General features: G+C 38.8%; 1 protein-coding gene across 3 annotated transcripts in view; it reads left to right on the top strand.

Annotated features, from left to right (window-relative positions):
• Positions 1 to 25,881, top strand: part of SCP2 (sterol carrier protein 2) — a 118,720-nt gene extending 92,839 nt beyond the window's left edge. For all 3 annotated transcript variants that reach the window (XM_070368040.1, XM_070368039.1, XM_070368038.1), the window contains 3 exons: positions 15,399 to 15,528; positions 22,454 to 22,533; positions 24,863 to 25,881. In XM_070368040.1, the coding sequence (XP_070224141.1) occupies positions 15,399 to 15,528; positions 22,454 to 22,533; positions 24,863 to 24,958 (306 nt within the window). In that variant the 3' untranslated portion in view covers positions 24,959 to 25,881. The remainder of the gene's footprint in view (positions 1 to 15,398; positions 15,529 to 22,453; positions 22,534 to 24,862) is intronic.
• Positions 25,882 to 26,415: the final 534 nt, after the last annotated feature.

Below are 26,415 nucleotides of genomic sequence, written 5' to 3'. Positions count from 1 at the left end.
TGTATTCTTTTTAATGGCTGAGTAATACTCCATTGTGTATATGTGCCACAGCTTTCTTATCCATTCATCTGCTGATGGACATCTAGGTTGCTTCCATGTCCTGGCTATTATAAACAGTGCTGCGATGAACATTGGGGTACACGTGTCTCTTTCAATTCTGGTTTCCTCAGTGTGTATGCCCAGTAGTGGGATTGCTGGATCATAAGGCAGTTCTAGTTCCAGTTTTTTAAGGAATCTCCACACTGTTCTCCATAGTGGCTGTACTAGTTTGCATTCCCACCAACAGTGTAAGAGGGTTCCCTTTTCTCCACACCCTTTCCAGCATTTATTGCTTGTAGACTTTTGGATCGCAGCCATTCTGACTGGTGTGAAATGGTACCTCATAGTGGTTTTGATTTGCATTTCTCTGATAATGAGTGATGTTGAGCATCTTTTCATGTGTCTGTTAGCCATCTGTATGTTTTCTTTGGAGAAATGTCTGTTTAGTTCTTTGGCCCATTTTTTGATTGGGTCATTTATTTTTCTGGAATTGAGCTGTAGGAGTTGCTTGTATATTTTTGAGATGAGTTGTTTGTCTGTTGCTTCACTTGCTATTATTTTCTCCCATTCTGAAGGCTGTCTTTTCACCTTGCTTATAGTTTCCTTTGATGTGCAGAAGCTTTTAAGGTTAATTAGGTCCCATTTGTTTATTTTTGCTTTTATTTCCAATATTCTGGGAGGTGGGTCTTAGAGGATCCTGCTGTGATGTATGTCAGAGAGTGTTTTGCCTATGTTCTCCTCTAGGAGTTTTATAGTTTCTGGTCTTATGTTTAGATCTTTAATCTATTTTGAGTTTATTTTTGTGTATGGTGTTAGAAAGTGTTCTAGTTTCATTCTTTTACAAGTGGTTGACCAGTTTTCCCAGCACCACTTGTTAAAGAGATTGTCTTTAATCCATTGTATATTCTTGCCTCCTTTGTCAAAGATAAGGTGTCCATATGTGCGTGGATTTATCTCTGGGCTTTCTATTTTGTTCCATTGATCTATATTTCTGTCTTTGTGCCAGTACCATACTGTCTTGATGACTGTGGCTTTGTAGTAGAGCCTGAAGTCAGGCAGGTTGATTCCTCCAGTTCCATTCTTCTTTCTCAAGATAGCTTTGGCTACTCGAGGTTTTTTGTATTTCCATACAAATTGTGAAATTATTTGTTCTAGCTCGGTGAAGAATACCGTTGGTAGCTTGATAGGGATTGCATTGAATCTATAAATTGCTTTGGGTAGTATGCTCATTTTCACTATATTGATTCTTCCGATCCATGAACATGGTATATTTCTCCATCTGTTAGTGTCCTCTTTGATTTCTTTCACCAGTGTTTTATAGTTTTCTATATATAGGTCTTTAGTTTCTTTAGGTAGATAATATTCCTAAGTATTTTATTCTTTTTGTTGCAATGGTGAATGGAATTGTTTCCTTAATTTCTCTATTTTCTCATTATTAGTGTATAGGAATGCAAGGGATTTCTGTGTGTTGATTTTATATCCTGCAACTTTACTATATTCATTGATTAGTTCTAGTAATTTTCTGGTAGAGTCTTTAGGGTTTTCTATGTAGAGGATCATGTCATCTGCAAACAATGAGAGTTTTACTTCTTCTTTTCCAGTTTGGATTCCTTTTATTTCTTTTTCTGCTCTGATTGCTGTGGCCAAAACTTCCAAAACTATGTTGAATAGTAACGGTGAAAGTGGGCACCCTTGTCTTGTTCCTGACTGAAAGGTTGTTGTTGAATCACACGAATACACTGGGATTCTTGGCCCCCAGAGGAGAAGAATTCAATCCGGGGCCAGAGACGAGGCTTGATCACTCGGAGCTTTTGTGTAATAAAGGTTTATTAAAGTATAAAGGAGATAGAGAAAGCTTCTGACATAGGCATCAGAAGGGGGCAGAAAGAGTACCCGCTTGCTGGTGTTAACAATGAGGTTATATAATCCAAAGAATGTCTGGAAGTTGTAAAGACCTCCTCCGACCTACTCCCATAATTTACATTTTAAGATAACACTGTCCTCAGGCAAGATACATCCTTGTAAAGACCAGGTATACTCCCATAATTAACATTTTAAAATAACAGAAGGTTGAATCCAAAGACTGTCCTTAGGCAGGATACATTATTGGTATATAATCCTAAGGAATGTGGAGAAAGAAAAAAAGTTTGTCCTTTTTTCCTCCTTGAGAATTCCAGACCCCTCTCTCCTTGGGGACCCCTAGACTTCCTATCAACCTGCCTAGGAACTGACTCTCTCACTGACTTTAGGGGAAATGCTTTCAATTTTTCACCATTGAGGATAATGTTTGCTGTGGGTTTGTCATATATAGCTTTTATTATAAGTTGAGGTATGTTCCTTCTATTCCTGCTTTCTGGAGAGTTTTTATCATAAATGGATGTTGAATTTTGTCAAAGGCTTTCTCTGCATCTATTGACATAATCATATGGTTTTTGTTTTTCAATTTGTTAATGTGGTGTATTACATTGATTGATTTGCGGATATTGAAGAATCCTCGCATCCCTGGGATAAAGCCCACTTGGTCATGGTGTATGATCTTTTTAATGTGTTGTTGGATTCTGATTGCTAGAATTTTGTTAAGGATTTTTGCATCTATGTTCATCAGTGATATTGGCCTGTAGTTTTCTTTTTTTGTGGCATCTTTGTCAGGTTTTGGTATTAGGGTGATGATGGCCTTATAGAATGAGTTTGGAAGTTTACATTCCTCTGCAATTTTCTGGAAGAGTTTGAGTAGGATAGGTGTTAGCTATTCTGTAAATTTTCGGTAGAATTCAGCTGTGAAGCCGTCTGGACCTGGGCTTTTGTTTGCTGGAAGATTTTTGATTACAGTTTCAATTTCCGTGCTTGTGATGGGTCTGTTAAGATTTTCTATTTCTTCCTGGTCCAGTTTTGGAAAGTTGTACTTTTCTAAGAATTTGTCCATTTCTTCCAAGTTGTCCATTTTATTGGCATATAATTGCTGATAGTAGTCTCTTATGATCCTTTGTATTTCTGTGTTGTCTGTTGTGATCTCTCCATTTTCATTTCTAATTTTATTGATTTGATTTTCTCCCTTTGTTTCTTGATGAGTCTGGCTAATGGTTTGTCAATTTTATTTATCCTTTCAAAGAACCAGCTTTTGGCTTTGTTGATTTTTGCTATGGTCTCTTTTGTTTCTTTTGCATTTATTTCTGCCCTAATTTTTAAGATTTCTTTCCTTCTACTAACCCTGGGGTTCTTCATTTCTTCCTTTTCTAGTTGCTTTAGGTGTACAGTTAGATTATTTATTTGACTTTTTTCTTGTTTCTTGAGGTATGCCTGTATTGCTATGAACTTTCCCCTTAGGACTGCTTTTACAGTGTCCCACAGGTTTTGGGTTGTTGTGTTTTCATTTTCATTCATTTCTATGCAAATTTTGATTTCTTTTTTGATTTCTTCTGTGATTTGTTGGTTATTCAGCAGCGTGTTGTTCAGCCTCCATATGTTGGAATTTTTAATAGTTTTTCTCCTGTAATTGAGATCTAATCTTACTGCATTGTGGTCAGAAAAGATGCTTGGAATGATTTCAATTTTTATGAATATACCAAGGCTAGATTTATGGCCCAGGATGTGATCTATCCTGGAGAAGGTTCCGTGTGCACTTGAGAAAAAGGTGAAATTCATTGTTTTGGGATGAAATGTCCTATAGATATCAATTAGGTCTAACTGGTCTATTGTATCGTTTAAAATTTGTGTTTCCTTGTTAATTTTCTGTTTAGTTGATCTATCCATAGGTGTGAATGGGGTATTAAAGTCTCCCACTATTATTGTGTTATTGTTAATTTCCCCTTTCATACTTATTAGTATTTGTCTTACATATTGTGGTGCTCCTATGTTGGGTGCATATATATTTATAATTGTTATATCTTCTTCTTGGATTGATCCTTTGATCATTATGTGGTGACCTTCTTTGTCTCTTTTCACAGCCTTTGTTTTAAAGTCTATTTTATCTGATATGAGTATTGCTACTCCTGCTTTCTTTTGGTCCCTATTTGCATGGAAAATCTTTTTCCAGGCCTTCACTTTCAGTCTGTATGTGTCCCCTGTTTTGAGATGGGTCTCTTGTAAACAACATATGTAGGGGTCTTGTTTTTTTATCTATTCAGCCAGTCTTTGTCTTTTGGTTGGGGCATTCAACCCATCTACGTTTAAGGTAATTACTGATAAGTATGATCCCGTTGCCATTTACTTTATTATTTGGGGTTCGAATTTATACACTCTTTTTGTGTTTCCTGTCTAGAGAAGTATCCTTTAGTATTGGTTGGAGAGCTGGTTTGGTGGTGCTGAATTCTCTCAGCTTTTGCTTGTCTGTGAAGCTTTTGATTTCCCCTTCATATTTGAATGAGATCCTTGCTGGGTACAATAATCTGGGCTGTAGGTTATTTTCTTTCATCACTTTAAATATGTCTTGCCATTCCCTCCTGGCTTGAAGAGTTTCTATTGAAAGATCAGCTGTTATCCTTATGGAAATTCCCTTGTGTGTTATTTGTTGTTTTTCCCTTGCTGCTTTTAATATTTGTTCTTTGTGTTTGATCTTTGTTAATTTGATTAATATGTGTCTTGGGGTGTTTCGCCTTGGGTTTATCCTGTTTGGGACTCTCTGGGTTTCTTGGACTTGGGTGATTATTTCCTTCCCCATTTTAGGGAAGTTTTCAACTATTATCTCCTCAAGTACTTTCTCATGGTCTTTCTTTTTGTCTTCTTCTTCTGGGACCCCTATGATTCGAATGTTGTAGCATTTAATATTGTCCTGGAGGTCTCTGAGATTGTCCTCATTTCTTTTAATTTGTTTTTCTTTTTTCCTCTCTGATTCATTTATTTCTACCATTCTATCTTCTAATTCACTAATCCTATCTTCTGCCTCTGTTATTCTACTATTTGTTGCCTCCAGAGTGTTTTTGATCTCATTTATTGCATTATTCATTGTATATTGACTCTTTTTTATTTCTTCTAGGTCCTTGTTAAACCTTTCTTGCATTTTCTCAATCCTTGTCTCCAGGCTATTTATCTGTGATTCCATTTTGATTTCAAGATTTTGGATCAATTTGACTATCATTATTCGGAATTCTTTCTCAGGTAGATTCCCTATCTCTTCCTCTTTAGTTTGGTTTGGTGGGCATTTATCCTGTTCCTTTACCTGCTGGGTATTCCTCTGTCTCTTCATCTTGTTTAAATTGCTGAGTTTGGGGTACCCTTTCTGTATTCTGGCAGTTTGTGGAGTTCTCTTTATTGTGGCGTTTTCTCACTGTGTGTGGTTTTGTATAGGTGGCTTGTCAAGGTTTCTTGGTTAGGGAAGCTTGTGTCGGTGTTCTGGTGGGTGGAGCTGGATTTCTTCTCTCTGGAGTGCAATGAAGTGTCCAGTAATGAGTTATGAGATGTCTATGGTTTTGGGGTGACTTTGGGCAGCCTGTATATTGGAGCTCAGGGCTGTATTCCTGTGTTGCTGGAGAATTTGCTTGGTATGTCTAGCCCTGGAACTTGTTGGCCCTTGTGTGGTGCTTGGTTTCAGTGTAGGTATGGAGGCATTTGATGAGCTCCTGTCAATTAATGTTCCCTGGAGTCAGGGTTGGGACTTAAGCCTCCTGCTTCCAGTTATCGGTCTTATTTTTACAGTAGTCTCAAAACTTCTTCTTCTATACAGCACCATTGATAAAACATCTAGGTTAAAGATGAAAAGTTTCTCCACCATGAGGGTCACCCAGAAAAGTTCACAGCATTACATGGAGAAGAGAAGAGGGAGGAGGGAGTTGGAGTGACCCAAATGAGATGAGGTGGAATCAATAGAGGAGAGAGCAGGCTAACCAATAATCACTTCCTTATGTGCACTCCACAACTGGACTGCTCAGAGATGTTCACGGAGTTATACAGAGAAGAGAAGAGGGAGGAAGGAGACAGAAGTGGCCAGGAGGATAAAAGGAGGGAATGAAAAGGAGAGAGACAGATCCAGCCAGTAATCAGTTCCCTAAGTGTTCTCCACCATCTGGAACACACAGAAATTCACAGAGTTGGGTAGAGTAGAGAAGGGTTAGGGAGGAGACACAGGCGACCTGGTGGAAAAAAAGGACAGTCTGAAGGGGGAGAGAGCAGTCAAGCCAGTAATCTCGCTCCCTAGTAAAAAATGGGTACTGAAGATTGGGTTCTTAAAGGTACAAAATTGATAACGAATTCCTAAAAGCAAAAATTAAAAATCTAGAGTAGAGTTTGGAATTTCAAAAATACAATGTTAAAGAAAAGAAGAAGGAAAAGAAAGAGAGAAAAAGAAAAAAAAAAAAAGTCACAAAAATTATAAAGAAAATATAGGTACAAAATTGATAACTAATACCAAAAAGCAAAAGTTAAAAAATCTAGAGTAGAGTTTGGAATTTCAAAAATACAATGTTAAAGAAAAGAAGAAGGAAAAGAGAGAAAAACAAAAACAAAGTCACAAAAATTATAAAGAAGATATAGGTACAAAATTGATAACAAATACCAAAAAGCATAAATTAAAAATCTGGAGTAGAATTTGGAATTTCAGGAATACAATGTTAAAGAAAAGATGAAGAGAAAGAAAGAGAGAAAAAAAAAGTCACAAAAGTTATAAAAAAAAATATAGGTACAAAATTGATAACAAATACCAAAAAGCTAAAATTAAAAATCTAGAGCACAGTTTGGAATTTCAAAAATACAATGTTAAAGAAAAGAAGAAAAAAAAAAAAAAAAAAAAAACAAGGTCACAAAAAATTATAAAAATATATATATGAAGTTTGCTTTTTTAAAAAAAAAAGGTCTTTTTTTTTTTGCAAAAATAATAGTAGGTTATAAAAGTGAAAATTAAAGGAGTAATAGAGGACTTAAAAAATTTTTTTTAATTTAAAAAAAAGAAAGAATGATCGTAAAAATAGTAAAAATATATATAGGACTTTCTCTGATGTTGTTGTGGGTATTGTGGGTTCAGTTCATTTTCGGCTAGTTCCTTGTTCCGGCTTATATTTCTCAAGATCTGTAGACCCCTTCCTATGTAGTTGGTACTAACCACGGGGTTTTAATCTATTGCCTGTCGCTTCCAAAGTGGTTCCCTCTGTTATAGCTTCTTCTGTTTGCTTGTCTCTTCAGTGTCTGATTTCCGCCCTGATACAAAGGGGGCGGTGGTGGACACCTTTTTTTTTTTTTTTAAGGCTCACTTGTTCAGTCGTGCTGTGGGGAGGGACTGCTACTGCTACTAAGTCACTTCAGTCGTGTCCGACTCTGTGTGACCCCATAGGCAGCCCACCAGGCTCCCCCGTCCCTGGGATTCTCCAGGCAAGAACACTGGAGTGGGTTGCCATTTCCTTCTCCAATGCATGAAAGTGAAAAGTGAAAGTGAAGTCGCTCAGTTGTGTCGGACTCTTGGTGACCCCATGGACTGCAGCCTACCAGGCCCCTCCATCCATGGGATTTTCCAGGCAAAAGTACTGGAGTGGGGTGCCATTGCCTTCTCCATGGGGAGGGAGGGACGCTGCAAATAAATAAGACTGGCATGTGCGCAGTGCCTCAGCCACACTGGGCCTGTCCCCACTCACGGTGCGTGTAGACTCCCTGCCCACACTGCTCAGGCTCTAGATTGCTCCGCCAGGAACCATCCGCGGCCAGCCCTGGGCTGCTTGAACCTCCCAGGTCTAAGCTGCTCAGGTTCAGGCACTCGGGTAGTCCTCAGAGGCACAGATTTGGTTGGGCCTGCGTTTTGTGCCCTTCCTAGGTCCGAGCAGCTCAGAGAAGAAAGACAAGACATATACTTGTCTTTCAATGATGAAATGTTTGGCGAGCGCGGTTGCTGCAACTTATCGCCTCCCCGCTGCTCGGTTATCTGGGTGTACAACTGGCACACCTTTGCAGGTGGATGTTGACTGTCCAGAACCCCAAGAACTTTTAGTTAGCAAAGAAGCCTGCTTACAGTTTTGTAGATAATGTCTCTCTGGGGCTGCGATTGCCCCCTTCCGGCTCTGGCTGCCTGTCACCGGAGGGGGACGGTCTGCAGCCAGCTATCTCTGTACAGTCCTTGTTCCGTGTGCGGGCCTGGCAGTGTCTTAGGTTAGGGCTGGCTTTTCACGTGGTAGATATCCCACAGTCTGGTTTGCTAGCCCAAATTATTTCCCTCAGGTAGTGCTCAGGGTATTCAGGCCAGATCCTTACTCTAAGCAATGCAGCCCGTGCTGCGCTTCCCTGCCCAGCCCCCGCTTGCTAATGGCAGATGCAGGCGTCTGCGCTGCTTCTCCGCTGGGGGAGTTAACGTAGGGCTCGTAATCTGGGGGTTTTAATTGTTTATTTATTTTTCCTCCCTGTTATGTTGCCCTCTGTGCTTCCAAGGCTCGGCACAGACTCGGCAGTGAGAATGTTTCCTGGTGTTTGGAAACTTCTCTCTTTTTAAGACTCCCTTCCCAGACGGAGCTCCGTCCCTCCCTCTTTTGTCTCTTTTTTTGTCTTTTATATTTTTTCCTACCTCCTTTCAAAGACAATGGGTTGCTTTTCTGGGTGCCTGATGTCCTCTGCCGGCATTCACAAGTTGTTTTGTGGAATTTACTTGGCGTTTAAATGTTCTTTTGATGAATTTGTGGGGGGAAAAAGTGTTCTCCCCGTCATATTCCTCCGCCATCTTAGCTCCTCCAAGAAAAATTTTAAATCTCCTGAAATGCCATTACTGAGCGCTCCCTAAAGTATTAACGGTGGTTGATATTCTTTCAGACATCTCTCTGTGTATCTGAATAAACAGTTTTACACAACTAGGATCATACAGTACATGCTGAATTTTTAAATTTGTTATATGCGGACCTCTGTTTATGTACAGTAATTAGTTCTTGATAGATAATAGTCATACTAAAGCAACCTAATAGTAACTCTTTCTCCAAAAAGAGAGTTGTTCCCTTGGGTAAAATTAGACATTTACTTCATTGTTTCATTAAAGACATCTTGGAATTTCATAATTGATTTTAATTTTACACATCTGTGAAACTGACCAGTGGGCTCAAATAAAAAGATTCAAAATATTTAAGGTGTGCAGTTCACTCATGTTAGAGGCACAGTGTGAAAACAGACATTGTGCATATCTCGAAACTCCCTTATTGTAACACAAAGGATTTCTTAACATCTTAAGGTGATTGTGCTGTGGGTGTGATTGCACTAAATAGCTAATGTGAATGACATGTCTTGACAAAATACCCTACATTTCTAGAATTTTTGTAACGATCATCAGTCTTCTTGAGGTAGAGAGGGCCAGGGTTGACTGTTTCCAGCAGGCAGGCACTGGCCCAGCAGCTTGCAGACCTGTTCTGCCACCATTTTGCAAGGATACACCTGCATTGGTCTACCTGTTGTTTTATAACCAGCTTCTTATTTCTTGATAGTATGTTCCCTACCCATAAATATAAACCCTTACCATGAGTTTTAATGACCCCATAGTATATGTTTGATTATAAATATCATACTCTATTTAACTAGCCTCTTATGATGAACATTAGGTTGTATTTAAGTCTTGCAAAAAATAAAGTTATAATAAATTTCCATTTGTACTCATCTTTAGGTACTTAATGCCATGATACATATTGCCAGACTATCCACCAAAAAGAGGGTATTAATTTCCAGACTCAATGATAGTTCATGAGATTGACTGTTTTTTCTTCACCCTATCTCCAGTGCTTTGTTGACTGGTTTTTTAAAAAAAACCTTTCCCAAGAGTAGAAAAGTATATCTGCTTATTGTTTTTGAAATTTCTTTCATTACAAGTATCCACTAAAATGAAGTTGAACTTGCTAAGGCCTGAAAAAAATTTTTTTAATGACACCAATATTTGCCTGCAGAGTAGCCCATAGGATAGTTAACTTCTGCCAGGTTGTCCCATTTTTTAACATTATTCTGTCAAAAAAAAAAAAGTTTAGAGAGTATCTGATATGGCTGTAGGTCAGCCATTGAATACTTCATTATTGGGATTAACAGTGGTGTTTTTATTTCACAGTGTTCTTTTAACTTTGCACATGTTTGCCTCTTGCTCCCATTTTAATTCTTCTCCCTCTGTAACCTCTCTTGTGTCAACCTTGTCCCCTTATTTTTTCTCTCCTTCTCACGACTGTCAGTTTTCTAAATGTTTGCCACACCAGAAAATGAAAGTATTGGAATCTTTTGTCAATTCATGCATTTTCTTCATTGGGAAAAAAGAAATCTGGCAAGAGATTTTATTTCCACTTTTGTCTTTGTTAGCAGTACCCTATTGCCCTTCTTTGAATTCTGTCTTAATTTTTTGTTCCTGTTCAGTTTACCACAGGACCTACTCCTTGACCTTTTGCTACTCAAAAAGAATTACTTTTCTTCAAGTACCGAAGGCACTTAGAACTATTTGTGATCTCCAGTTTCACAAAAGATGTGTAGTTTCTTTACCCTTTTAACTCTCTCCTTGTCCATTTCCTTACCTTCTCTCACTCCCTCTTCAATTGAAACTGTCTTATTGGCTAAAGGATTTGATTTTATAAGAGGATCAGTTGGTTCTCAAAAGTAACAGCAGATGCAAAGTTAATCTACATCTGTCTTAAAGAAGTGGAAGGAGTTTCTAAGTATTGGGGTAGTTTCTAAACATTTGCTGTGTTTTCCTGCTCTAACTTGGCGTCTGCCATAACTATTCCTGAGGCATTGTGCAAGCAGATGTCATAGATGTAGCTGTTCATGGGCCGTTGGCTCCAGAGGAGGCCTGGCTCTTTGGGTGGCCCAGACCCCAGCATTACTAATCTACTTTTCTAGGTTACCTCCGAAGAACCTTGAAGGACAAAAGATTTTAAGGAATGTGGAAAAGACTTTGAACTTTCTTTCAATTTATGCATGGTGACAGAAACTACTTTTATAGGCTAAAGTTTGAAAGTATTGATGTAACCACCTTTGCCATATGATAGCAAATGGAAAGAGCATTGAATTTGAAGTTAAACCGACCTGAATTTGAGTTCTGGTTGTGTTACTTACTTGTCATATGTTACCTCCCCTCAGGGAACATTAGAGTTTAGTGGCAAGACAGACATGGAAAAAATTTCCTAGGAAAAAAAAGAAAACGGCTTTGACAAGAAACATGCGTGTGGATTATGTGCAAAGGGCTATCAAAGTGTCCAATAGAGACAGAAAGCCTTTCCAGAGGAGTTAGCATGTGAACTGAGGACTTGACTTGGTGAAGTTGGGTAGGAATGGAGAAAAGGAAGAGGTGAGTGAATTCGGGCAGGGCATAAGTAAGGGCACAGAAGCACATATGTTCATGACATTAAAAATGGTCAGAACAAAAAAGCCCTGAGGAGGATGAAAAAGGGGCTGAAGGTAAGAGCATTACCTTCCGGTTACGAAGACTCTAGAATGAATGTAAAGACATGCGTTATCCTGTGGGCTGTGGGGAGCCATCTAAATTCAAATCTGAAAGTGATAGTTCTGTTAGTGTTAGGTGGGTTTGTATTAGGTGGATTAGTTGGCAGCAGGATAGAGAATAGTCTAAAGGGTTCTTAACCGTTTAGAACCCTAGTTGTTTCTGCCTAATGAGGTAATATTAATACCTGTCCAGTTACTTACAGGGTTTTATGAAAATTAAATAATGATATAAAAAGCACTAAAAAAAAAAAAGCACTTGAAAACTTTATAGCCGCCCAAAGATTGTTATTGTTGTTAATAATTTTTCCTAGAGTTAGCTTAAAAATAATTTGAGATCTTTTAAGGGAAGCAAAATAAGAGAATTTCTCTCCTCCACTTTAAAAAAATCTGACAGTCATTTTGGTTTTTTGACTTAACTAGAAAATGTTAGTAGTTGGTCTCAGGACACTCACATGTGAGATTTGCCTCCATGGAGGTTGAAATAAGTAGGCCTAGACTCAATAATTTTAGAATAGCTTCTTTGGAATCCTAAGACCTGTGGTTGATTCCAGATAGGTTCGGGCTTATTATCTGTGTCCAGGAAAAAGGTCAACACACCCACTAGGATGACTAAAATAAAAAAGACAGAAGTGCTGATAAGGATGTGCAGAAATTGGAACCTTCCTTTGTTGCTGGTAGGATGTAACATGGTACAGCCACTTTAGAAAACAGTTTGATAGTTCCTCAAAAAGTTGCACATCACCCTAAAATAACATAAATTTTAACTTCTAAATGTAAACCTAAGAGGAATTAGAGCCTATCAATGTCCATGTGAAAACCTGGACACAAATGTCCATAGCAGTATTACTGATAATAGTTAAAAAGGGGAAACAGCTGCCAATTGATGAATGGCTAAACAAAATGTGCTGCCTGCATACAATGGAATGTTACTTGGTCATGAAAAGGAATTAATTTCTGAGACATGCTGCCACGTGGATGAACCTTAAAAGCATTATGATAAGTGAAAGAAGCCAGTCACAAAAGATCATATATTGTATAATTCTGTAAACAGAAGGTAGATAAGTGGTTGGCAGGGGTTGGTGGAAAGAGAGAATGGTGAGGTAGAGGGTGACTGCTAATGGGTGTTGGCTTCTTTAGGGGGCGATGAAAATGTTTTAAAGTTAGATACTGGTGTTGGTTGCACAACTTTGAATATACTAAAATACCACTAAACTACTTTAACAGGATACATTTTATGGTATATGAATTATATCTCAGTGAATTTGTTATAAAAAGCAAGGCACAATAAGAACTTAGGTCAGTATCTCTGCCTACATAGAAACAGAGGTGAGTATCTAGTAATGATTATTTGAGTGTTTCAGGTAGTTAGCACAGTGCCTGAGCGTAGTAAACACTGAAATCTTTGTTAGAAGAAAAAATATTGTGTTCTTCTAACCAAAAGAAAGAATCTTGGATATAAATTATTGCAGGATGTAAGGCTAAAAAAAAAAAAAAAGTGGGAAGTAAAAGCTATTAGAAATTGTAAGAAGACTCAAAAGGTAGTCAATTCTAAAATAAATATAAAAAGATCAATATATTTTCTATGTATTTTCAATAATTCAGTAAAAATATAATGAAAAACATATTACTAACAAGAGCAATATAAAATAACTAATAATAAACTTAGCAAGAAATGTACAAAAGCTTATATGGGGGGAAATGACAGAATATTGCCAAGGGACATCAAGGAAAACTTGAAGATAGAACATATTCGTGAATGGGAGGACTTAATATTATAAGGTAATTATTCTCTATCAAACAGATCCATGTATTTTATGTAACCCTGTTTAAATCCAACAGCATTTTGGGGCAAAAAACTAAATAAATGATTATCATGTACATCTAGAAGAAAAAAAAGGTTCAAACAAATCCAAGATTAGTGAAGAATATTTGGAAGATTATGGAAATGTTTGGATTCCCTATAATAGCTCAGATAATAAGGAATCCTCCTGCAATGCAGGAGACCCAGGTTCTATCCTTGGGTCAGGAAGATCCCCAGGAGAAGGAAATGGCAACCCACTCCAGTATTCTTGCCTGGAGAATCCCAGGGACAGAGGAGCCTGGTGGGCTGCAGTCCATTGGGTTGCAAAGAACTGGACACGACTGAGTGACTAACACACACACACGTGGAAATTTACTATATTAAAGAGTAAAGTAGATTTATAAAGCTATAATACTGGCACAGAAATAGCAGACAGATCATAGAGTGAAATAATGGGAAAAAATACTAACATTTATTAAGCAGTTACTCTGTGTTTTGTGGGTATTTAAGTATTGTACAACTTTATGAGGATAGCTGCTATTATTAACTCTGTTTCACAGAAAAGAAGACAGAATGAGAGAGGTTTATTAACTCGCTCAGGGTTACATAAGTACATGACAGAGCAAGAATTCAAACTTATGCTGTTTCAAATTTATTGTTATTAATTAGCAAAGTTGAATTCTTGGAGTTTAACTTTATATAAATGAGTTTATATAAAAATACTTAGATACAAGAATGTTATTTACAGCGTTGTTTTAATAGCCAGAACTTAGGACTAACCTAAATATCAAGCAACAGCTGTGCTGTGCTGAGTCGCTCAGTCATGCCCGTTTCTCTGCGACCCCATGGATTGTAGCCCGCCAGGCTCCTCTCCCATGGGTATTCTCCAAGCAAGAACACTAGAGTGGGTTGCCATGTCCTGGATCAAACCCAGGTCTCCCACATTGCAGGTGGTTTATTTACCAGCTGAGCCACCAGGGAAGCCCATGAGTACTGGAGTGTAGCCTATCCGTTCTCCAAGGGATCTTCCCAACCCAGGAATCGAACCAGGGTCTCCTGCATTGCAGGTAGATTCTTAACCAGCTAGCCACCAGGGAAGCCCATCAAGCAACAGAGAATAAAGTATAGTGAATTTCTACAATTAAAGACTATGTATAGTCATTTAAAATTATGTAGAAGAATTCTTAATGACACAGTAGTAAGGATAGATATATTAAACTGAAAGGTGGATTACAAAACACTATAGTATACACTGTGATCCCATTTAAAAAGTATATATGCAGAGAAAAAAAGATAGAGGGGATTTATATCAACATGTTATTTTCTTGAGTGGTGATGAAATTGTGAATGATTTCTATTTTCTTTTTCTTTATCAGTATTTTCTATTTTTCTGCAGTATGATATATTTAATTGCAATGAAGTTATTGTGTCTATGTGCTTTTTCAGGGGGAGATGTGTGAGTTATTCACCCTGACAGCCAACTTAGGGCGTCCTCTGTGCTCTGCTTCATCATAGAGATCATAGTGTGTTATCATTTACCCTTCTAACTCTGTAAAGCCTGAAACAAAGTTTGGGGACAGTCACGGTTTCAGTCAGTCAGTATTTCAGTAAGAAAAGGGGAAACAGAGTGGGAATGAAGGGAAGAGGGGAGGAGAAAGGAAACCACCCTACAGAGATATGGATCTGAGGTTATTTTTTCAGCCTCATTCCCCAAGATCCAAAAGTAGGTGGTGGATGGGATATTATATAATTCTTTATAGTAATCCAGAAAATGAGTTGAACCACTTATCTTTAAATTCTGATTGTGGAACACCAAACATATATGTGAAGGAATTTACCTGCTAGAAAAAAAGAGGGGATAGGGTTCCTATGTTTTGAGAGGCCAGAGTGAATCTTCCAGAAATTATTGAGACAAATGAAGCCTATTTCAATAGAAAGTGCTGCTGTGCCACTCACTCCCCAATTCCCCCACCCTTCTACCGGTTGTATCCCAGAAAGACATTTTCATCAGAAGATCTGGCAGATGAGGGAGTTGCTGCCTGGTTACCTTTTGGATTTTCTGGGTAAAAGATCCTAAGGGAGCCTGGGGACTGCCTGCTGCCCAGCAGCTCATGTCATATATCTGCTTAAACATTTAATTTGGGGGCAAAACCAGAGGAATGAACTTAATATAACTCTGTGTTATTTTTCTTTCCAGGAAGGAGAGCAGTTTGTGAAGAAAATCGGTGGTATTTTTGCCTTTAAGGTGAAGGATGGCCCTGGGGGTAAAGAAGCCACCTGGGTGGTGGACGTGAAGAATGGCAAAGGATCAGTGCTCCCTAACTCAGGTCAGTGCAGTGATGACTTCATTGATTAAGCACTGACAAGTTCACAAAGGAAAATGGGGGCCTGCTTTGGTGTCCCCCAAAGGGCTGGCTTTAGAGTTAGAGAACCTTGTCAAGGACTGGGGAATCTTTGGGACTAGGAATAGGTCCTAGGTTTTCTCCCAAAGATTGAGAGGCTCCATCACTGTTGCTAGCATTAGGCTTTGGCATTAGACAAGCTTGGGTTTAGAGTCCTGGTCCTGCCACTCACAGATTCTGGCCTTAAATTACTTCACTCCGAGCTTTTTTTTTTTTTAATTTGTAAATGGAAATAATAAATGGTTCCTATTTCATAGGATTTGTGTGGGGATTAAGAGAATTGTCTGCTAATTAACCTGTGAAGCACATGGGTCAGTGTATGGCTACATGTCCTCAAAAGACCTGTCTATACTCACTATCTCCACTTCCTGTCATCTCGGTGTTTCTTGAACCTACTTCAGTCAGTCTTTGTCAGCTCATCATTATTCCAAAACTGTTCTTGTCAAGGTCACAAGTTACCACCGTATTGCTAACTTCAGTGGTTAGTTCCCAGTTCTTATAATATTACTCTTCTAGGCTTTCTTCCTACCTACTGGGTGTTCCCTCTTGGCCTCTCCCTGTTTTTTCCTTATCTCTCAGTGTATAAATGTTGGTATGCTCTAAGGCTCAGTTCTATCTACATTCACTGCCTGGGGCTCTCATCTGATCTCATGCTTTTCAAACCGTCTCTACACTGATGACTCCCAGATCTCTTGGTGTGAACTCAGGCATTGAACTCCAAGGTGTATATCCAGCTGCTTAACTAACAGATTTACTTGGATACTTACTAAGTATCCACTGATATTCCATTTTGATAAATTTCCCCTTTGTTTAACCAGTTCCTCCGTCTAAAATCCTTGAAGTCATGCTTGGCCCTTCTTTTTTTAATTGAAGTATCATTGACTTACAGTGTTGTTCCAGTCTATGCTGTACATACCATGTAATTGGCCCTAGTCTCTTTCTTACTACATCTTCCTCACTTTGCTCCAGTCACAGTGGCTTCCTTGCTGTGGCTTGAGTGTAAGGTATTCCCAGTTCAGGAACTTTCTACTGCCTGGGATCATCATCCTTCAGATATCCTCATGACTGGTCCTTGCATTTGCTTTGGATTTTTGCCCAAATGTCACCTTCTCAGTGAGCGTTTCCCCAGCCACACTTCTAAATCATACCTCATTATCATTCCCTATTGTCCTTTTCTGCCTTACTTTTATTTATAGCACTTTCCTCCATCTGATATACTGTATCTTATTTATTTGCTTATTGTCCATCCCCCCCTTGAGTTGTAAGCTACGTGAAGGCAGAGCTTTTGCCTCTTAGGTTCACTGCTGCATTCACAGTGCCTAGAACAATATCTGATACCTGGTAGGCCTTCAATAAAATAGATAATAAAAATGAACAGCAGAACGAATGAGTGATGCTTAGTAAGCATTCAGTAAATGGTAGCTATATTGTATGTTATGTTTCTCTCTTTGGAGAGAACCTGGTGCAATTGAGAGAGGTGATCTAGGAACACTAGCTTTTTTGAAAAAAATGAAAGTCAGAGCTGTGTTTTAGAGGATGAAGCTGCTGTATTAGACTTGATGAATTAGAAAGGAAGAAATCAGAGGCAGAGAGCGCAATTAGGAGAATGGATGATACCACCATCTAAGTAAGCAAAAAGGATAGCTTGAGTGTTGGCAGTGAGAAAAGTGTTAGGTGGAGTCACCAGGTCACCAGGAGTGTTTGGGGTGCAATTGATGGTACCTGGACTGTGAAGGAGGAAGAGTTCTGTCAATACTCATAGGGTTATTAAGATCAAATAAAGTCCAGGTATGTGAAGCTCTCAGCCTAGAGAGAGCTCAGTAAGTGCTGGTATAGTAACAGCAGCAGCAGCACTTTATTTCCTAAAGTCACTAGGAGTCCTTTCTTGGAATATTAGGATCTAATCCAGCTATAAATCAAGTCCAGCTATCTCAGTTTGCTAACTTTTTTTTCTCCCTGCTCTTTGATGTTATCTATCTACAAGAGAATTGGATTTTCTAAATTGTAAATACCTTAATGTTTTTTAAAACACAATAGTATTAATATTATTAGTTTTCTACAAAAAATTAAATACTTAGATTTACACTTAAAAAACATGTACAGAATCTATATGCTGATAATTATAAAACATTAACAAAGGAAATCAAAGAAAACCTAACTGAATGGAGGGAAATAGCATATTCTTAGATTGGAAGACTCAGTTGAATAAAGGTGTCACTTCTCAAATTCATCTATGTACTAAATACAATTTCTACCAAAATTCCAGCAAGACTTTTCTTAGTCATGCTGCTGCTGCTAAGTCACTTCAGTCGTGTCCGACTCTGTGCAACTCCATAGACGGCAGCCCACCAGGCTCCACCGTCCCTGGGATTCTCCAGGCAAGAACACTGGAGTGGGTTGCCATTTCCTTCTCCAGTGCATGAAAGTGAAAAGTGAAAGTGAAGTCGCTCAGTCGTGTCTGACTCTTAGCGACCCCATGGACTGCAGCCTACCAGGCTCCTCCGTCCATGGGATTTTCCAGACAAGAGTACTGGAGTGGGGTGCCATTAGCTTAAAAATCATTACAAAAAATAAAGTGGGGAGAATTACTCTACCTGATATTAAGGCTATTGTTGTTATTTTTTATTATTGGAGTGTGCTCATTTTATACTACCATATCAGTTGCTGCTATGTAGCAAAGTGAATCAGCCTTATGTAAACATGTTAGTGTTAGTTGCTCAGTTGTATCTGACTCTGTGACCCCATGGACTATATAGTCTATCAGACTCTTCTGTCCATGGAATTCTCCAGGCAGGAATACTGGAGTGGATTGCCATTCCCTTCTCCAGGGGATCTTCCCAACCCAGGAATTGAACTCGGGTGTCCCACATTGCAGGCAGATTCTTTACCATCTGAGCCACCAGGGAAGCCCTATAATGTATACATACATCCCTTCTTTTTTGAATTTCCAGACATTTAGGTCACCACAGGGCACAGAGTAGAGGTCTCTGTGCTACAGTAGATTCTCATTAGTTATCTATTTTATACATAGTAATGTGTATATGTTAATCCCAATCTCTCAATCCATCCCACCCCTCTCCCCCATAAATACCTTAATTTTTAAGACTTTAGACTTTTTCTCATGTAATGAGAAAATTTTGTTACAGCCAAAGATGAAATGGCTGTTAAATCACAGTCCTTTTAAGTGTTACCCCTGCATTCTAAGACATACAAAAAATTTTAATTTCCAACATTGTTTTAGTTAATAATATGGGCATCATATGCTTTAATAGTTTATTCCCATCCTAGTCCGTTTGAGTTGCTGTATTGAACATACCACAGCCTGGGCGGCTCATAAACAACAGGAATTTCTGTCATAGTTCTGGTGACTGGAAGTCCAAGATCAGGACATTGCTATGGTCACATTTAGTGAGGCCCTTCTTCCTGGTTCATAGCCAGTGCTTTCTTACTGTGGGCTCACATCATGGAAGGGCTCAGGGTCTCTCTGAAGCCTCTTGATAAGGCATAAATCCATTCATAAGGGCTCTACCATCATGACCCTTGGAGGCCCTCCATATTAATACTATAGCATCAAGCATTAGGATTTCAACATACGAGTTTTGGGAGGATACAGACATTCAGACCATAGCAACTGCTATGTTTTTTTTTTTTTTTTAATTAAGGCAAAGATTAGCTAACTGTTGGGCCATAATTTGATATTATTAGTTATCAGTTGTAGTGCTATTAGAGTACTGTTATTATACTGATTACCTAAAACACTGACTGCTGAAAATTTTAATTTCTTGGTGAATTTTTCCTTTTACACTTGAAACTTCTCATTTGTCCAGAGTAGACATGGCTGCTTTTGCAAGAAGAATTTAGAGTCTTTGTGATATGGCATTTTTGCCATTATATTTTGATTATAGTATTAAAATTATTATTTTAAAAACTTTGTTTTTATATAAGTAATACATAATCAAGTGTAAAAAATTTGGAAAAGATAGAGAAATAAAATGAAAAAATTACTTTCCTATAATCTTACCATCTATATCAAGAGTTGACAAATGATGGCCTGTGGGGCAAATTCATCCCGCCACCTCATTTTTTGTTTTGTGTAAAATTTTTTTGAGGTCTAGCCCATAAAGAAAGGCATAAATCTGAGTGTATAGGCAAATAAATGTTAACAAATGAATACATCTCCCAGCTCAAGAGGTAGAAAGTTGCCAGCACTCTAGAAACCTCCCACATATCACCTCCCATCTCTAATCATTCCCCAAAGGAACCACTATTCCAAGTTCTATCACCGTAAGTTGAATTTTATTTATTTTGGAAATTCATACAGATGGAGCCATACAATATTTACTGTTTGAGGTGTGGCTTCTTTCATCATTGTAAGATCCATTATATTATTGCATGTAGCGTCAGTTCATTTTTACTGTGTGACTCCATCAGAATTTATTTATTCAGTTCATGGTTGATATATCTTTACATGTTTCCATTTTGGGGTGTTAATGAATACAGCCATTACAGACATTCTCATGTGTGTCTTTTAGTGGACATATGTACTTATCTCCATTTGGCATATAACCAGGAATAGAAATATTAACTCATGAGCTACCATATAGCCAAGTTTCCTTGTGGACATACTGTTTTAATTCTCTTCTGTATTACTCTTCAATATTATATGAGAGTTTTATTTGTTCCACATTTTTGACAGTACTTTGGTAATTTAGTTTAGTCTTTTTTTTTTAAGTCAAATTCTTTAAGGTATAATTTATGTACAATAAAATCTACCATTTTTAGATTACAATTCTATGAATTTAGACAAATGCCTACAGTTGTGTAGCCACTACCAAAAATCAAGATACAGAATATTTCCAAAAAATGTCCTCGTCTCCTTTGGTAGTCAATCCCCTTCTCTCATGCTCGGGTCCTGGAAACCACTGATCTGATTTCTGTCCCTGTGGTTTCACTTTTTCCAGCATGTCATAAACTGCACATGGAATCATAATAGCCTGCAGCCTTTGAGCCCACATCTTTCACGGACTGTCCGTAGTGTGTTCCTGTTTGTTGCTGAGTAGTTTATCCACTCACTGGCTGATGTATATTTGTCTTTTTTCCAGATTTTGGCAGTTTGAATAAAGCCTCTGTGAACATCCACATACAGGTCTTTGTGTGGATTTATGTTTTCATTTCTCTTGAGTAAACACTGAACACTTAAGAGTGGGATTACTAGGTCATATGGCATATGTGTTTGTAGCTTTCTAAGAAACTTCCAGGCTGTTTTCTAAAGTGACTGTAACATCTTACAGTCCCTCTAGCATTATATTGACCTTTAGCTGTTCATCCGTACCAGCACTGGGTGTTTTTGAAGCTCTTCATTGTAGTAGGTATGTTGCAGTGTCTCATCTATACTTTCAGTTTGCATTTTCCTGATGACCAGTGGAACCGAGCAGTGTTTCATGTGCGTCTCTGGCCATTGGGAGATCTTTTGTATGTGCCTGTTTGCCCATTTTTGTATTGGTCTATCCACCCTTTTCTAATTGAGTGATAGGAGTTTTTTTATATTTTCTGGCTACAAGTTCTTTGTTCGATATATGAGTTACAAATATCTTCTCCCTCTTGGTCTGCTACTGTTTTGAAAACAGTTTTGTTGGAATACAGCTGCCTGCATTTGTTTATGTATTATCTGTGGCTGCTCTTGTGCTGTAGGTGCAGGGTTGAGTCACTGCAGTAGAGAGCTAATGGCTCACAAAGCCTAGAGTATGTAATGTCTGATCTTTTGCAGAAAAATTTTGTTAAGTTCGGATAGCGCTAGGTATGCATCTTCTGTTACCGCACGACAAATGACCACAAACTTAGTGGTTTAAAACAAAACACTCATTTATTACCTCACAGCTTCCATGGGTATGTTGGCTGAGGACAGCTTAGCTGGGTCTTCTGCATAAGGTCTTACAGGCTGCAGTCAGGGTGTTGTCCAGGGCTGGGTTGTCATCTGGAGACTTGGCTGGAGAAGGGGTTTATATCCAAGCTCAATCATGTTGCTGCAGAAGTTACTTCCTTGCAACTGTAAGAATGATAGCTTTAGGGTTTGTTTTTTTTTTTTACTGGTTATAGTCCAGAGTCTACCCGCAGCTTCTAAAGGCCAGTCCCCTGCCATGTAGCTCTTTGCCTGTGCCGTATGTAGTTCACAGTATAGGAGCTAGCTTATTCAAGGCCAGCAGGAGAGTGAGGCAAACTTGGCCAGCAAGAGAGAGTCTTATATAATGTAATACAACACAAGAATGACAGACCGTCACCTTTCTCACTTTCTGCAGGCTAGAAGCAAGTCACAGGTCCTGACCATACTCGAGGGTAGGGGATTATACGAAGGCATGAATGAAAACCAGAAGGCAACGATCGCAGGGGTCACCTTAGAGTCTGTGTGCCCCAGTAGCTATTATTATTATATTGGTCTTCAAGTTTACAGATGTTTTTCCTATACATATATAATTGAATATCTGTTTTTAAGCAAAACATGGGTTCATGCTTACAGTTCGTTTTGTAACTGGCTTGTGTAACAGTATCATGAACAGTATAATATGAATATCTTTTCAGGTCAGTGAAATGTAGATCCTCATCATCTAATGGCTGCATTGTACCCCACTGTATGAATATACCATGATTATTTAATGTATTCCCTCTTGTCGAATATCAAGATTGCTTGTGATTTATGCCACATTTTACCAGGCTGTTGTAGAGTGTATGGGAGTGCCCATGTGCCCACACTAACACTGAGTATGATTCTGTTGCAGTCAATGACTTTTGACTAAAATGTACACATGAAACTGAACACTCCCCTTTTCTCCTTCTTTCTGCATGTCTGTTTTAGATAAGAAGGCCGACTGCACAATTACAATGGCCGACTCGGACTTATTGGCTTTGATGACTGGTAAAATGAATCCTCAGACGGTACGTATAATGGTGCTTATATTCTTGTATTAGGTGTGTTTTGGTTTTTTCCTGATGGCTCAGTTAGTAAAGAATCTGCCTGCAATACAGGAGACCTGGGTTTGATCCCTGGGCTGGGAAGATGCCCTGGGGGAGGGCACTCCAATATTCTTGCCTAGAGAATCCCCATGGACAAAGGAGCCTGGCCGGCTACAGTTCATGGGGTTGCAAAGAGTTGGACATGACTGAGCGACTAAGCACAAACACACACATAGGTGGGTTTTAGCCTATTTGATTTCATCACCTGTCTCAGCCTCATCCCATAAAATCTAAAGCGGTCAAACCCACAAAACTCAGTGTTCCCCAAATGTCCACTTAATGAATGACAAACAGTTGTGGATATAACCGTGTGCCAGCCACTGCCTTGTGTGCTAGAAACGTTCAGATGAATAAGAAATAGCTCACTTGTTCAGGGCATCCACAGTTTGGTACAAGACAGGTTTGTAGAAGAGTAAGTGCACCAAGTAGCCATGGTGCCCTGTCTGGCTTGTGGTTGAGAAGGGTGGAAGAAGAGAAGCCGCGTCTTCCTGGGCTGTCAGAGAAGGCTTCACAGAGGAAACAACACTTGGCTTTGTCCTGGGGGTGATCAGGAGTCAGCAGTGTACAGGTGGAGAATAGGAGTCATTCAGATAGAAGGAGGGGCCGGTGGTCACAGAGGCAAGACCTTCTACTTCCGTATCTTTGCCGGTGCTTTTTTTTTTTGTCTGAACTGTGACTTCCTTGACAAACTCCTTGTCTTTCAAAATGAATTTAGGGACTTCCCTGGTGGTCCAGTGGTTAAGACTCTGCACTCCCAATTCATGGGGCTTGTGTTCGATCCCTGGATGGGGAGCTAGATGCCACCTGCTACAACTAAGAGTTCACATTCTGCAACTCAGGGTCCCTTATGCTGCAAGTGAGACCCGACACAGCCAAATAAATAAATATTAATATAACAAACAAAAGGAATTTAGATGATATGTTTGAAGACCTCCTACCACATTGTTGGGGAGCTATAGTCAGTCCCTCTTTGGGGCCACTTGCTGGGCTACTAGCCTAGCACTTGTTTCATTATGGTAGTCATAATGTGCCTGTCTCTTCCCCATTAGATTTAGATTGTGTTTGTCTCAAGGAAACAAAACACATCTTGTTCATCCTTGTGTCTTTAGAACTTAACATGCTGCCTGGTGTGCACGCGTGCTAAGTTGCGTCAGTCGTGTCCGAACCTCTGTGACCCTGTGGACTGTAGCCTGCTGGGCTCCTCTGTCCATGAGATTCTTCAGAGCTGGCACGTCCCCCTTCCCACCCACTGCAGCTCAGCCACCGTGCACTCCATACACTTCCTTGGTAGCGTGGCCAGGCTTCACACTCAGCTGCCTTTGTTCTCTCAGTTTATCTGTTTACCACCCGTTTGGAGAGTGTCAGCTTGCTTTCCCTGAACACCTGTTAGCGCCCAGAGGAATTAAAGATAAATGTGGGAGACCTTTGCATTAATGTGCTGATGGTCATTTCTTCTCTAGAGTGCACAGGCTTCAGTAGTTGTGGTGCACAGCCTTAAATTTGCCCTGCAGCGTGTGGAATCTACCTGGACCAGAGTTCAAACTCACGTCCCCTGCACTGGAAGACAGGTTTTTAACCACTGGACTACAGGAAAATCCTCCCAGGCAGTTGTTAAATGCAACAAGTTGTGTCTCTGCACTTGGGACTGTTTTGAGTCTCCTTATTGAGCCAAAGATTCACACAGGCACCTCAGTCTCAGCAAGCTGCTCTGCCTCCTTCTGTAGGGAACACAAAAAAGGGAGAAAAATGCTGATATTTCATTGCATAGATGCATCTGTAATCGAATCCCAAGTTTCTGAGTGTGTTACACATGTGCTTTTCCTCCCTGCTGGCAGACCCGCTGAATGTGTAATGTTTTTAAATAAAATCAGTCTAGTATGAACCCACTCTGCCTAAGATGTGGAAAATGTACCTTCTTTGAGGAAAACAGGTAATGGCAGACTCAGTTTCTAAGAGAACAGACTTTGGAAAAATGTCCCTTTTGACTGCTCTGTGTAAAGCATGACTTTTACAAATTCATCCTTGTGACGAATCAGGTGCTAAATCTATTACAGAAAGCCAAGTTTCATATTCTGAAGAAAGTTTGAGACCTGGATAAATAAATCATCTTGGGGCTGGATGGTTGAGTGCATGTGTGCTAAGGCGTTTCAGTCATGTCCAATTCTTTGCGACCCTATGGATAATCTAGAAATATCAGCGATCTCAAAACAAAAAAAGCAAATAATAAATGTTCTTTTTTTTTTCCTCACAGGCCTTCTTTCAAGGCAAATTGAAAATCAATGGCAACATGGGTCTGGCTATGAAGTTACAAAATCTCCAGCTTCAGCCTGGCAAAGCTAAGCTGTGAACTCCCTTTGCCTCCTTTGAAAATCAAGATGAGATATATAGATATATATCCATATATTTCATTGTCAGAACTTAGATTGAAACTATACATTGGGAAATAGCATGAGATTTGTTTTTAAATGGGTGTGATCAATTCTGTTTTTTCTAAGTGCTGGGTGAATAGAACCTGATGGTTTACTACTGCTTTGCTGAGTTGCAAACAACTGTGCATTACAAAGTTAATATGGTAATCATGGTTTGGGGTAAAATTGAGTTTTAGAATAAAGTTAGAAATAGCAAAATACAAAAAGTATGTAAACAGAAGCTCTCATTTTGCTAATAATGTATATTTGAAGATTATTCTGCCGAAATTTCAAGTTTTCCTTGGGAGAATGAAGAAACAGAATATCATTATTAGCTGACCAGTAATTAATGTTGTGCATTTAATTACCTTAATATATTTCTCAGTGATAATTTTTAAAATTCTGTACTGGGATTTTTGTTTTTAAAAAATAAACTTTAAAATTTTGAATTTCTTGCCATCAAAGTGGCATTTTCTTCCCAAATCAAAGAAATGTGATCAAAGCTTGGGAGTAAAAATCTATCACTGAACCCAGGCCTATTTTTTAAAATAAAAATATTTTAAAATGAGATTTGTTCTTGAAAAAAATTAGTGTATAAGAGTCACAAAATGCTGTTTTGAAAGTAATTCAGTGAATGGAGTTTGCTTTGAGATGCACAGTTTTCAAATTATAATCTTGTACTAATTTAAATTTGTAGCATTCTTAATTATAATTTTCCTTTTTCCATATGTTAGTTTAACCACATTTATCTTCCTAGTTTTTCTGATGCTAATGTTATTTCTAATTACTCAGTAAAATGTGGGGTAAAATAATGTTTTTGGAAGAATATTCAATATCAAAATTAAAATAGTTCTTCCTCATTGCCTTTGTTTTTATTGTGTATATTATTTTTGTTCAAAGTTTTCCAGATGACAGAGAGTAAGAGAAAAATTTGAGATTTACAATCTGTGTTACCTAGACTGCTATCTACTGGTACTTTGGCATAATCAGTCACTAGTTCTTGATTAGGGAGGTGCTGTGTTGTGGTGGAAAGAGCACTTGACTAGAAATTAGGAGTCTTGTTTTTTTAGGCAAATAAGTAACTGCCTATCTGAGCCCATATTCTAACCTGTTAAAAGGGTCTCTAAGGCTCCTTCTGCTCTGATAATCTTGTGAGTCTCTTAGTAGAACCTTTGGGAGACATCCAGACCCCACCTTTCTTCTGTTAAGATGGTTACTTCACCCAAAGGTGGTTGGAGGTAAAAAGCCAGGTGCTTTAATTTGTTTGTTTAAATGCTGGGAGTCTCTAATAATGAAATCAGGACTGTGGATCCGAGCCCCCTAGACCATTTAACTTTGCATGTTCTACAACCAGCAGAACAGTGTTTGGGGCTAGGGAAAGGTGGTAAATTAAGTC

This window comes from Bos mutus, chromosome 3 (assembly GCF_027580195.1).
Source record: "Bos mutus isolate GX-2022 chromosome 3, NWIPB_WYAK_1.1, whole genome shotgun sequence".
NCBI classification, from domain to species: Eukaryota; Metazoa; Chordata; class Mammalia; order Artiodactyla; family Bovidae; genus Bos; species Bos mutus.
The sequence above is the reverse complement of the archived record's forward strand: the minus strand, read 5'-3'. Positions and strand labels throughout refer to the sequence as shown.